The sequence below is a fragment of the Pseudorca crassidens genome, chromosome 15, assembly GCF_039906515.1.
Source record: "Pseudorca crassidens isolate mPseCra1 chromosome 15, mPseCra1.hap1, whole genome shotgun sequence".
NCBI classification, from domain to species: Eukaryota; Metazoa; Chordata; class Mammalia; order Artiodactyla; family Delphinidae; genus Pseudorca; species Pseudorca crassidens.
In genome coordinates, this window is record NC_090310.1 from 16399211 (window position 1) to 16412533 (window position 13323).

Below are 13323 nucleotides of genomic sequence, written 5' to 3' on the forward strand. Positions count from 1 at the left end.
CGTTGCTGAATTTCTAGAGCCCGGCATGGGTAGTAGGATCCCATTTTTCATTGGTTGAGTGATCTGGGAAGCAGACCAAAGGGGGTACATTTCAAACAGCAGTCTGAGGGCCTGGTGGTGAGAAAGAGCTGGGAGAGGTGGGCACTGACTGTTGGAAGCCCACAAGAGAGATTAGCAGGGGAAAGACGTGATGAAGAAAATTCAGGATGTTGCTTTACCACCTAGAGGAAGGTAAGAGAATAATCGCTCCTTATCTGGGACTTTGTGAAGTGACCTTAATCGACACCTTTTCCTTGGGTCCCCTCCCTGAGCCTCACTTTCCAAATTTCCAATTAGAGGAACTAGATGAGATCACAGAATCAGAATCTTGGGCCTTAGAATCATCTGGTCTAAGCACCCTTAATGCAGGCAGGAATCCTGCAGCAGCCAGCACCCCTGCCTCTGGTGCTCTATTTCTTTTTTTGTTTGTTTGTTTGTTTGTTTTTTGCGTTACGCAGGCCTCTCACTGCTGCGGCCTCTCCCGTTGCGGAGCACAGGCTCCGGACGCGTAGGCCCAGCGGCCATGGCCCACGGTCCCAGCCGCTCCGCGGCATGCGGGATCCTCCCGGACCGCACAAACCCGCGTCCCCTGCATCGGCAGGCGGACTCCCAACCACTGTGCCACCAGGGAAGCCCTGGTGCTCTATTTCTTATTGCCGAGTCTCTAAGGTCACCTTTAGGTCTAACGTTGTATGTTCATCAGTAAATTTCCTTTTTTGTTTTCTCATCTGTAAAACCAGGGTTGAACTACTACTTTTGTTCTAAGATAATTTGAAAAAGGGGCTCTGTTAACCACCTTGGATACTGCCAACAGACAATTCATGAAATCTTTTTAGGTGGGTGTTATCTTTATGTGCAGTTTCTAAAGCAATCTAAAGGCAACAACAGATAGAAATAAGAATGACCTGAAGCTGGCTGCCTTTGTTGTCAGCCAGAAACAGTACCGGCTAGGCAGGTGGCCATATTTATTTCTGGCAGTTGCAGAGGAGCTGAAGCCATTTGCAGCCATGATTAGTGCTGGTACGGTAGATCACGGCCTTGGGCGTCCCCAACTAACGTCATGGTTCTTCTTGCTGATCCTACCTATCCCAGTTTTAAACCGGTGGTTCCAGGGTTCTTCCAGCCTCTCTCAGTCCCCCGCCCCGAAACTGGGTAGGTCTAAAGAGAAGATCAAGAAAAGACCCGGAAGTGGTGAGGACCTTCAAGCACGTGATGAGGGACCGACAGGTGCTGTCACGTGATCCGTCATTCCTGAGTGCGGAATGTTTAGGTGCTCTTAAAGGTACAGGCTGCAGGGCCCCCTGCTTTAGAGGGGGCGGGGGCAGAGTCCGACGGGTGGGGCGTGGTGGGGCGTACGAGGGCGCAAGATGGAGGCTGGGGTTAGGGCCGTGGCTCTTAGAGGCTCCAGTGCAGCGGAGAAGCCGGAGCTGGGACCGGCAATGGGACGTTGATCCCTCTCACCTGTCGTAGACCCTCATCCGCCTCATCGGAGCCAACTCTGAACTCTCGCTGACTCTGGACCCCTCGGGGGACCTGAACTTGATGCCATGGGAGGCTGTGCGGGGCGGCGCCTTTCGGATTCGGAGGGTGAGTATTTCTGCCCACCCTCACGGGATTGACTTCCTCGGTCCCGGGAGAACGCCCGTTGGCCCATCGTGCACCTGAGGGGGGGGGGGGTCAGGCCCTCTTCTTTTCCCCCTTCCAGGAGAGGAGGCCAATCCGGCACTTAGGCCCCCGCCGCAGGACCGTCAGGGGACCCATTGGAAGAACGCGGTGGGCTTCTGGTGAGTGGCCTGAATAGGGTGGGAAGAGGGAAGCAACAAGAGGGGTGAGAAAAGAGAGTTGAGCTTCCAAAAAGGAGCTGAATCCACAAAATATTTACTGAACCGCTTGGTTTGCCCTGAGGCCGTGTGTAAATTTCCCAAATTTCTCTCATCCCCTTATCACCTTCCCCTTTGGGCCAGCTTCTCATATGACCTGCAGGGATCTTTTCTTCATGTTTTTACTCCAACCAACTCAGCCTTTATTTTATTTTTTCATGAAAATAATATCTATTCAAATTCAGAATTCGTGTCTCTGAAATTTTCTGTGTGACCGTTTCTGAGATGAATATCGGTAACAAATCATTTAATTTCTAGACAAATCTCAATGTCATCGGTTATCTTCTTGATTTTAGTTTCTCTGAATTTTCGTTTCCTCCGCTGTAAAATGGGCTGATAGCAGGCGCCTTGCCATGTTTGAGGATTTTATTTTATTTTATTAATTTTTATTGGAGTATGGTTGCTTTACTATGTGGTGTTAGCCTCCACTGCACAACAAAATGAATCAGACATACACATACAGATATCCCCTCCCTTTTGGACTTCCCTCCTATTTAGGTTACCACAGTGCATTAGGTAGAGTTCCCTGTGCTATACAGTATGTTCCCATCTGTTGTCCATTTGTACATAGTATCAATAATGTATATGTGTCAATCCCAGTCTCCCAGTTCCTGCCTCCCCACCCCTTTCCCCCTTGGTATCCATACATCTGTTCTCTACGTCTATGTCTCCATTTCTGCTTTGCAAATGAGATCACCTATACCATTTTTCTAGATCCCATATACATGCGTTATTATATGATACTTGCTTTTCTCTTTCTGACTTAACTTCACTCTGTATGACACTTTCTAGGTCTATCCACATCTCTACAGATGACCCAATTTCGTTCCTTTTTATGGCTGAGTAATATTCCATTGTAATTATGTACCACATTTTCTTTATCCATTCCTCCATTGATGGACATTTAGGTAGCTTCCATGTCCTGGCTATTGTAAATAGTGCTGCTATGAACATTGGGGTGCATGTGTTTTTTTGAATTATGGTCTTTTCTGGGTGTATGCCCAGTAGAGGAATTGCTGGGTCATATGGTAGTTCCATTTTTAGTTTTCTAAGGAACCTCCATACTGTTTTACATAGTGGCTGTATCAATTTACACTCCCACCAACAGGGTATGAGGGTTCCCTTTTCTCCACACCCTCTCCAGCATTTACTGTTGGTAGATTTTTTGATGACGGCCATTCTGACCGGTGTGAGGTTATACCTCACTGTAGTTTTGATTTGCATTTCTCTAATAATTAGTGATGTTGAGCATTGTTTCATGTGTTTGGGCCATCTGTATGTCTTCTTTGGAGAAATGTCTATTTAGGTCTTCTGCCCATTTTTCGACTGGGTTGTTTGTTTATTTGATATTGAGCTGTATGAGCTGCTTGTATATTTTGGAGATCCAACTCAGCCTTTAAATTTGTAAATACATGTAATTTTTAAAAGAAAACTGTAAATCACTACTCTGGACGGAAAGCCAGTATTTTCCTAATGCACATTTAAATAAATGCATCACTACCTTTTAAAAGTCATCCATCTACCTCCTAAAATAATTCGAATACTGAGCTTTGGGAAATACTTCTAGCGCTAACCTAAACCTAAACACAGGACTTGGGTAACAGATTGGGTTGGAAGTGAGGCTCTCTCTCTGAGCCTCAGTTTCCCAGCAGTAATATGGGAAGAGCAGCAGTACCACTTCAGAGGCTTGTGAAAAGGACACATGATACCCTGGGGCTGGGTCCTGTTCCCTTCCCATCACTGATGGCAGCTCTGGGAGATGAGAATAAGTGAACCAGGTCCTTCATAGACCATGTAGGGTATTATCTTGTTTTGATGTCTACAGCACTCTGTGAGATAGTCAGGAGAGAAGTTTGAATCCTCATTGTACACATGAGTAGACTGAGGCCACTCGAGTAGGAAGTGGCGGGCTTGGGACCTGAACATAGTCCTTTGGATTTCAAGCCCCCAGCATCTTTCTACCATACCACAGTCAGAGACAGTGGATCAGTGGATGAGAAATGCCCCGGGAACTGAATCATGGTGGGAGCTTGGAGGAGAGAGTCATCAAGGATAACTTCCTTCTCTTCCTGGGAGAGGTCTCGGAGATTAGATATGAACCTAAGTTTGTTGTCCCAAAGCCTGTATTTCTAACCTTCTCACTAAATGGGGATGGGGTCTGGCGACAGAGAAAAAAGAAGGCACAGGAAAGGGGGAGGTTTGGTGCTAGGACTGTGGATAGATTGTATATAATTATATGTCTGTTCTTCTATGTCAATTATATCTCAATAAAACTGGGGGGTGGGGGGATCTGTCCTGCTCACTCCAGGCTCCTGGGCCTCTGCAACAACTTCTCTTACGTGGTGATGCTCAGTGCTGCCCACGACATCCTCAGTCACCAGAGAGCACCTGGGAACCAGAGCCATGTAAGTGACCCTCTCTACCACCACCACCATGTTTAGTCCCTATGGGAAGATGAGGGACTCACCCTTGGGCAGAAACCCACTTGAAAAGTTCATGGAATGAGGTGGCTAAGGGGTGGGGCGAGATGGCTAAAGTTCCCAGACCTGAGAACAGGAAGCGTCTTTAAGAATCAATTTGTTCTTGTAAAGCAATTGCAAACTCAAACGTTGGCTGGGTGGGACTATAGTCTAAGGCATGGTTTTTTGTTTCTTTTTTTAATTAATTAATTAATTAATTTATGGCTGCGTTGGGTCCTCGTTGCTGTGCACGGGCTTCTCATTGCAGCGGCTTCTGTTGTTGCGGAGCACAGGCTCTAGGTGCGCGGGCTTCAGCAGCTGTGGCTTGAAGGCTCCAGGGCACAGACTCAGTAGTTGTGGCGCACGGGCTCAGCTGCTCCGTGGGATGTGGGATCCTCCCGGACCAGGGCTCGAACCCGTGTCCCCTGCACTGGCAGGAGGACTCTTAACCACTGCGCCACCAGGGAAGCCCTGAGGCATGGTTTTTTAACTCCAGCACTGTTGATGTTTTGGGCTGGATAATTCTTTGTTGTGTGACTTTCCTGTGCATTGTAGGATGTTTAGCAGCATCTCTGGCCTCTGCCCACTGGATGACAATAGCATATCCCTCAGCCTCCAGTTGTGACAACCAAGAATGTCTCCAGACATTGCCAAATGTTCCCTGAAGGGTATAATCATCTCTGATTGAGAACCTCTTGTCTATGATGAGCTGGAGGATGCAGGCCCAAGGGGAACAGCTACCACCTTGCAGGTCCAACAGGGAATTTGGTCCAAGAATAGATTTTTCTGGAAACCCAAATTTTTTAAATGAAAGTTCCCGAGTGTGTTACCCAAATAAAGTCACTTACAAGGCCATCTTTGGTGTGTGGACCATTAGTTTGAGACTTCTATGGAAACCTCCCCTTCCCCCTTGTGCACATAGAGGAACTGAGGTCTTAAGAAGCCAGTGCTAACCCAAGGCCATCCTTCAAGTTAGAGCAGAGCTGGGAATGGAGCCCGGCCCTGTTTGTCTGCCCTCCTGCCTCCCTGGGTGAAAGACTTTCTTGTCTCCCATCAGGTGGACCCAGACCCAACACCCACCTCCCATAATAGCTCATCTCGATTTGACTGCAATTCTGTCTCCACAGCTGTGAGTACCCATCTGGTCCTCCCTTTACCCTTACTCTGGGTCTGTAGACCCCACCCACACCCCCTCAGCACCCAGCTGGTACTATCATGACTCCACTAATTAAGACGGCCATTTACTGAGCCCTTTCTGTGTGCAGCGTATATTAGCTTATTGAATCCATACAACAGTACTGAGTTAGGCTCTGTAATCATCCCCGTTTTCCGAATAAGGAGACTGAAGCTCAGAGAATGTGAATACCTTGACCCACAGCTAAGGAGAGGCAGACCTGGGACTGGAACTCAGATCTGTGTGACTTCAGAGCCTGTGTTTGTAGCAGTCTAATGGGCTGGTTTCTATCTTTCCTTGGCCACTTGGTTGGGAGGGTTGTCCCTGGGAAAGTCTGGGGTCTCACTCTGTTCTCCTGTCCCAGGCGGTGCTCCTGGCAGACATCCTTCCCACCCTCGTCATCAAATTGCTGGCTCCTCTTGGCCTTCATCTGCTGCCCTACAGGTCTGGGTGGAGGTGGCGGGAGGAAAGGCAGGTGGGATCTGACAGTGGGGAGGCTGGGAGGGCAGAGGAGGTGGCGAGAGGGCTGGGGAGCTGAGAATGGCAGCTGACCATCCCCCCCGGCCCATATCTCCCTTCAGCCCCCGGGTGCTCACCAGTGGGGTTTGTGCTGCTGGAAGCTTCATCCTGGTTGCCTTTTCTCATTCGGTGGGAATCAGCCTGTGTGGTGAGTGTGAGGTTTTGTGTCAGGTGGGGGGGTTCAAAGGAACTACAACAGAGCATTGGTGGGGGTAATCTCCTCAGCTTCCCAGAGGAGAAGGATTATTTTTGTAACCCCCGAGAAGCATGCTAAGACTGTCACAATAGGGAACGGGAGATGAGGTCGATTTGGAGGGGTAGGCGGTGGGGAAGATGGGAGGAAATGGACGGATTAGATGGAGATCAAGATGAGTAGTCACCAGGCGTCTGTGATGGAGGTGGAGGAGGCATCAAGGATGAGTTCTTGGGAATTCCCCGGCGGTCCAGTGGTTAGAACTCGCTGCTTTCACTGCCATGGCCTGGGGTCAACCTCTGGTCGAGGAACTAAGATCCCGCAAGCCTTGCAGTGCGGCCAAAAAAAAGAATGAATTCTTACTCCTGATTTGATAATTGGGCGGATGGAGGTACCATTCCCTATGAGAGGACATGCAGAGGAAGGGGTTGGTTCTACTTCAGATCTGGAGCCCAGCCTATCCAAGGGATCTGTTTTTAGCCCCTCTGTGCAGATGCAGAGGAGGCTGTGGCCACACCCCTTAGGGAATTGAGGCTATTGGGGAAAGGCTAGGTAGGTATGGCCATGCTTGTCCTTCTCCAGGTGTGGTCTTGGCTAGCATCTCTTCAGGTCTGGGGGAGGTCACCTTCCTCTCACTCACCGCCTTCTACCCCAGGTAAGCAGGCAGAGCAGGGAGTGAGGGGAGGGGTTCCCACTGCTGGCTTTGGTCCTTCTTAGTGCTACTGTGTTCTCCTTCTCAGGGCTGTGATCTCCTGGTGGTCCTCAGGTACTGGCGGAGCAGGGCTGCTGGGGGCACTGTCCTACCTGGGCCTCACCCAGGCTGGCCTCTCTCCCCAGCACACCCTGCTGTCCATGCTGGGTATACCCGCACTGCTGCTGGCCAGGTAAGCGGCCTGGGCTGGGAGGAAGAGGGATTCGAGGAGAGAGAACTTGCACGATCCCAATCTTCAGATCCCTACAGCCATGTGGGGGGATGTGGGTTCTGGACTCCAATAGGCCCGAGTCTGAGTTCTGGGCTGCCACTTGTTAACTGTGTTGTATGGGACGAGTTACTTTACGTCTCTGACCCTCAGTTTTCCCATATTTCAAATGATGGTGGCTTTCCTTGCTTCCCCGTGCGGTGACATGCGTGAAGCATTCATTACAGTGTGGTTCCTACAATGAGGGGGCAAGGATAGACTCTGTTCATTTTGTGTGTATTTTCATGTGAATTAGGAAAAGTTTCAATTGGTCGACCAAACCTGTGATTTCACAGATTATCGCTTAGGATAAGGCCGTGTAGAAAAAGTGAATCAATTGAAAGGGAAATATTAAATAAAAAATATTATACACAGAGGGAATGTGGATATGGCAAATGTCATGAAGGCAAAACATAAGTGACCAAACTTTGGAAACTTCTGGCCTAGCACAAAATGAACACATGATAAATGGTAGCTAGAGCGATTATTAGAAAAACAACAACAAGAAAACAGGGCTGACACGCTTGGCGTGAGCCAGGAATCAAAACGAGGGCCCATGGATTAGAAACAACAAGGAGATACATTTCAGTTCCAGAGAAAGAAGCATTTTTGCGCAGTTGGAGTTCTCTGGCCAAGGATGGAGGGCCTTGGCGGAGAGGAGGAATGAGGGGGGCTGCCCTGGGAAGAAGTGGCCTTTCCAGCCTGACAGAGGCTCTTCAATCTTCTTTTCATTCTTCCCACTTCCAGCTATTTCTTGTTGCTCACGTCTCCTGGGCCCCAGGACCCTGGAGGGGAAGGGGAGGCAGACACGGCAGCCCGGCAGCCCCTGATAAACAGCGAGGCCCCAGAGTGGAAGCCAGGTAGGAGACACAGTGACCGTCAGAGCGGTCACTTTCTCTGAGTTTCAGCCTTTTCCTCTCTACTGTGGGCAGTCAGAAGAGGGAGTGGATAGGCGTGCTGGTTATGGTGAGAGCCGATCACATTCATCTACTCAGGAAATACTCACTGAGTACTGACTATGTGTTATACCATTCATAAACAAATAACAGAATCTGAAGCACGTTGTTTTCACACGTTGATAAGTACTAGAAGAACATAACAGAGTGATGTGCTTAGAAATGACAGATGGGGGGACTTGCCTGGTGGTCCAGTGGTTAGGACTCTGAGCTTCCACTGCAGGGGGCACGGGTTTGATCCCTGGTTGGGGAACTAAGATCCCACATGCCGTGCAGTGTGGCCAAAAAAAAAAAAAAAAAAGCAAGAAATGACAGATGGGGGGAAGAAAGGGGTTCTATTTAGAGAAGGTGGTCAGTGAAGGCCTTTTTGAGGACATCTCATTGGGCTGAAATATGAATGACAAGGAGTCAGCCCTGTGCACATCCAGGTGAACAGGTTTCAGGTAGAGGGAAGAGCAAGTGCTAAGGCCCTGTGGTGGGAATGAGCTTGGGTGTTCAAAACCAGAAAGAAGGGCCCACTGTGGCTGGGTAGGGGTGTACCGCCATCAGGCTGTACAAGAACCATGAAGAAGTCTCATCTAGTTACTTTTTTTTTTAATCATGGTAAAGTATCCATACCATGAAGTTTACCAATTTAACCATTTTTAATTGTACAGTCCAGTGGCGTATGTGCTTTCACACTCCTGTGTTGGCTGGCTGATTCTTGCACACCAGCACCCCTTTTCTGAGTCAGTGTGCCGACCTCACCTGCCCTACTCTCCCTGCCCCCCTGCAGGCTCCAGCTCACACCTGTCCCTTCAGGAAGGGTGGACCGTGTTTAAGGTACGGACGGTGGCTCTGGCGTGTCCCCTGCGGCCAGTGTTCATCTCCCAGCCTCCCGCTTATGTCTCCTGACCCTTCCAGGGCCTGCTGCGCTACATCGTCCCCTTGGTGCTGGTTTACTTTGCTGAGTATTTCATCAACCAGGGACTTGTGAGTGAGGGCTGCCGGGAGGGGTGTGGAAATAGTGATGAGGGTGGGGACCCACACATCCCCGTCCATCTCCCCCATCTGGTCCTTGCTGCAGTTTGAACTCCTCTTCTTCCGGAACACGTTCCTGAGTCACGCTCAGCAATACCGCTGGTGAGAAGACTGAGGGTGGGTGGCAGCACGGCAGTGGGCTGGGGGGCGGGCCTTTGATGGTAAGCACTGGGGTTGGGAGGGGCTGCCCTGCCGAGTAGGCACCAGAGGGGCTTCCTCTTACTCGCCGCCCCCTTGAAGGTACCAGATGCTGTACCAGGCCGGCGTCTTTGCCTCCCGCTCTTCTCTCCGCTGCTGTCACATCCGCCACACATGGGCCCTGGCCTTGCTACAGGTACTGAGCCCCTGGCCCTCGCTCTTCACCTGCCTTGGCTCCCAGCTTCCCTAGGCCCCGATGCTTCCCTCCCTCAGCAGGGGTTATTGATTGCATACCGTCATGTTCTAAGCACGGGGAACAGAGGCCAGCAGGGATCTGTGTAAAATGAGTGGCCTCAGGAGCCAGGCAAACCTGGATGCAGATCCCAGCTTCTGTACTCGGTAGCTGTGTGATTTAGGGCAGGTCCCGGAACTCATCTGAGCCTCAGTTTCCTCATGTATCAATCAGGCATGGTTGTAAGAAATAGAAATGCGAAGAATGAAAGAACAAGAATCTGTATTGTGTCTTAATCAGCTAGAAGCACTTATTTAATGATTATTTGCCCAAGCCTCATGCAGAGAGGCAGGCTTTCAAATAATGTTTCCAACGATAAGAAAATGTTCAGTTCTTTTATTCTGGATGGTTAATTACAATAGAATCAGTGACATTGGAGTCAACAGGTTATTTATCTCAAGGCTGGTGAGCAAATTCATGGCAAAGGTCATGTAAGTGATTAAGCTTTAAATGAACGAAAATACCTACAACAGTCTAACAAAAGGAGTTTTACTTAACCAGCATTCATGTTTCATTGTCACATGTCTACGGCCACTGAAGGTAACTATTAAAAAAACTTCAACTCTTTTTTTTTTTTTTTTTTGGAAAGAGAACATGATTTTAAACATTCACGTCTTCTTACTTGTTTCCAAATGTCAGAGTTCTCGGTGGTCAGACTTGAAAACACTTTAAAACAAGTCATTGGCAACCTCCAAATTATTCTCGGTGACTCTTATATCCCTCTGGGCCATAATCTTGGGACCAGACGGGCATATAAAAAATCGCCTTTAAAATAAAGCTTCAACTCTTACAGGAAAGTTTTTTGCCCTTTTCAATAATTCAATTCTGTGATAACAATATAGAGAATTATGGTAGATGACACTTTAATGTTATGTCAACAGCAGGCAGATATCCTCTAACTTCCTTCCTTATTTGCCTGAGCAGGACTGCCACCCCAGGGCTTTGTACCCGCCAAGTCCCAGATTGTATCAACAATTCTTTTTTTTTTTTGACCGCACCACACGGCATTTGGGTTCTTAGTCCCCCGACCAGGGATCGAACCCATGCCCCCTGCAGTGGAAGCACGGAGTCTTAACCACTAGACCGCCAGGGAAGTCCCTGTATCAACAATTCTTAACTCAGGGTTCTACATTAGATGCCACTGAAATGTGTGGCTTATGATTTTAGCTATAATTTTAACCAAGGTTGCTTCATAGAATTAGCAGCTTATAATCATTTAATTCCATTACAGAAAGTGTCTGGCCTAATGCTCCAGATGAAAGCATCTGCAGTGTTTCTAGGGTCATATTAGTATTACCAGGGTGTGTTCTTTTAAATGCAGATCTCTGAGCCCACCTCACTCTTCCTGAATTAGAACCTCTGAGGGCAAGGCCTGTGTAGGTAACAAGATCCGCAAGTGATCTGTGTGTACATTAAGCATGTGAACCACTGGGGTGGCCTACACACTGGGGAGGCAACCCTGTGCACTGAGGACCGGGACAGTGGGATCCCCTGAAGGACTGGGGCCCAGAGAAAGGGACCTACACCCTTGGGTGGGGTCAGCGAGCCTTCTTAGAAGGCGTGGGGACATCTAAGCCACGGTTTCTCAACCTTGGTGTCATTGCATTCCGGGCTGGATCCTTCTTTGCTGTGACGCTGTCCTGTGAGCTGTGGGATGTTGAGCAGCGTCCCTGGCCTCTGCCCACTGCATGCCCGTAACACCCTCCCTTCCCGGTTGTAACAACCAGGAACATCTCCAGATGTCGCCAAATGTCCCCTAGGCAGCAAAGTCACGCCTAGTTGAGAACCTCTGGTCTCACCATAGCCTCAGTTTGATAAAATAGAGGGGAACCTCGCCACTCAGGAAGACTCTGGGAGGAGGAATGAGATCATAGGAGTGAGAGTGACCCTGATCCAAGCTGAGCTGTGAACGGTGGTGACGAGGGGCGCCCAAGTGGGGGAAGGTGGGATAGCATCACAGGCAGAAGGAGTGACACGGGCAAAGGGAGGAGGGGAGGAGACCCCCAAGGTCTAGGATGCTGGGATGCAGTAGGGAGAAGGCCTACCCCAGATCCCAGGATCTGGTAGGCCAGCTGGGTGTTGGGATTTGATCCAGGCCTGTCAGCCCTCATCCTCATCAGCATCTCTCAGAACCGGGGCCCGCTGGACGGGATGTCACCTCCCTTCCTGCCCACCTCTGGTCCCAGGCTCAGCCCTCCCCTCCACCTGCACCCACAGTGCCTCAACCTGGCCTTCCTGCTGGCGGACGTGTGGCTGAGCTTCCTGCCGAGCATCTACCTCGTCTTCCTGATCATTCTGTATGAGGGACTCCTGGGGGGCGCGGCCTATGTGAACACCTTTCACAACATTGCCCTGGAGGTCAGCACCAGTCGGTCGAGGGCTGTGGGTGGGTGGCCTCTCTGGGAAAGTGCCAGGCAGAGGTAGCTAGGACTGAAGCCTCACCCCTGCTCCCCACCCTCCCCAGACCAGCAGTGAGCACCGGGAGTTTGCCATGGCAACCACCTGTATCTCGGACACCTTGGGGATCTCGCTGTCAGGGCTCCTGGCCCTGCCTCTGCACGACTTCCTCTGCCAGCTCTCCTGACGCTCTGACTCCTTGGAGCATAGGACACAGTGACCTGGGCCCACACTGACAGGCGGGCAGGTCGGACCGACCCCAGGCCCACGGCCCAGAGCCCACCCGTGAGCTCTGCCCCCAGCCATCCCTGCACGGCTGGGATGTAGAAAAGTGCTGAGGTCCTGTTCCCCTTTGCTGGAGGGGCAGCGGTTTTCTTCCACTCCCAAGCTGCTTTCGGGGAATTTCTTTGCATTATGCCTTCAGAATAAATGCCTATTTTATCAATTGACTCTTGTGCCATTTTTCTCTCTGAAAAAACATTTTCTTCTATTATGAAAGCAGGAAGCTCACTTTGGAATATATACAGGAGCGTGTAAAGAAAGTCTTTCAGCAAATTGTCTAGTCTTTGAGGCTTTGCTTATTTGTTAATTCCTTTATTCCTTTACTCATTCATTCACTGTGTGGGACAATCTGTATGCATTTTTTCCCCAACACGTAAGTTTCCAAACTTACAGAGAAGTTGAAAGAACTTACACGATGATTATTGATGTAGGTACCACCTGGGTTCTACAATGAATGTTTTGTTCAACTTTTTTTTTTTTTTTTTGGCGGTACGCGGGCCTCTCACTGCTGTGGCCTCTTCCGCTGCGGAACACAGGCTCTGGACGTGCAGGCTCAGCCGCCATGGCTCACGGGCCCAGCCGCTCCACGGCACGTGGGATCCTCCCAGACGGGGGCACGAACCCGTGTCCCGTGCATCGGCAGGCAGACTCCCAACCAGTGTGCCACCAGGGAAGCCCAGTTCAACTTATTTTTGTGATGCATTTCAAAGTAGGAGGTTGACTGCAATACACCTCCCTCTAAATGCTTCAGCATGCACATTTTTACCTAGAATCCAGTCTATTTTACAAGTCCCTTTTTTAAAAAATTTATTTATTTTTGGCTGCGTTGGGTCTTCGTTGCTGCACGCGCAGGCTTTCTCTAATTGTGGCGAGCGGGGGCTACTCTTCGTTGTGGTGCGAGGGCTTCTCATTGTGGCTTCTCTTGTTGCGGAGCATGGGCTGTAGGCGCTCGGGCTTCAGTAGTTGCAGCACACGGGCTCAGCAGTAGTTGCGGCTCGTGGGCTCTAGGGCGTGC

General features: G+C 49.8%; 1 protein-coding gene across 2 annotated transcripts; it reads left to right on the forward strand.

Moving 5' to 3' along the window:
• Nucleotides 1-1045: 1045 nt before the first annotated feature.
• On the forward strand, nucleotides 1046-12471 carry CLN3 (CLN3 lysosomal/endosomal transmembrane protein, battenin). Of its 2 annotated transcripts, none has more exons than XM_067706234.1 (16): nucleotides 1046-1321; nucleotides 1510-1626; nucleotides 1721-1823; nucleotides 4228-4324; nucleotides 5436-5507; nucleotides 5917-5996; nucleotides 6134-6219; nucleotides 6847-6919; nucleotides 7005-7148; nucleotides 7971-8083; nucleotides 8955-9001; nucleotides 9083-9151; nucleotides 9246-9301; nucleotides 9440-9533; nucleotides 11847-11987; nucleotides 12094-12471. In XM_067706234.1, exons 2-16 carry the CDS (start codon nucleotides 1587-1589, stop codon nucleotides 12211-12213), a joined length of 1335 nt encoding a protein of 444 aa, XP_067562335.1. In that variant the 5' UTR covers nucleotides 1046-1321; nucleotides 1510-1586; the 3' UTR covers nucleotides 12214-12471. The 2 variants fall into 2 exon arrangements, with proteins under 2 accessions (XP_067562335.1, XP_067562336.1); XM_067706235.1 differs by having other exon boundaries at nucleotides 1048-1321; nucleotides 1745-1823.
• The last annotated feature ends 852 nt before the right edge of the window (nucleotides 12472-13323 follow it).

Coding starts and splice junctions, on each gene's coding strand:
- CLN3 (XM_067706234.1), top strand. CDS start 1,587: ATGGGAGGCTGTGCGGGGCGGCGCCTTTCGGATTCGGAGG. Junction 9,302..9,439: donor CACGCTCAGCAATACCGCTG/GTGAGAAGACTG, acceptor GCCCCCTTGAAG/GTACCAGATGCTGTACCAGG. Junction 9,534..11,846: donor GGGCCCTGGCCTTGCTACAG/GTACTGAGCCCC, acceptor CTGCACCCACAG/TGCCTCAACCTGGCCTTCCT.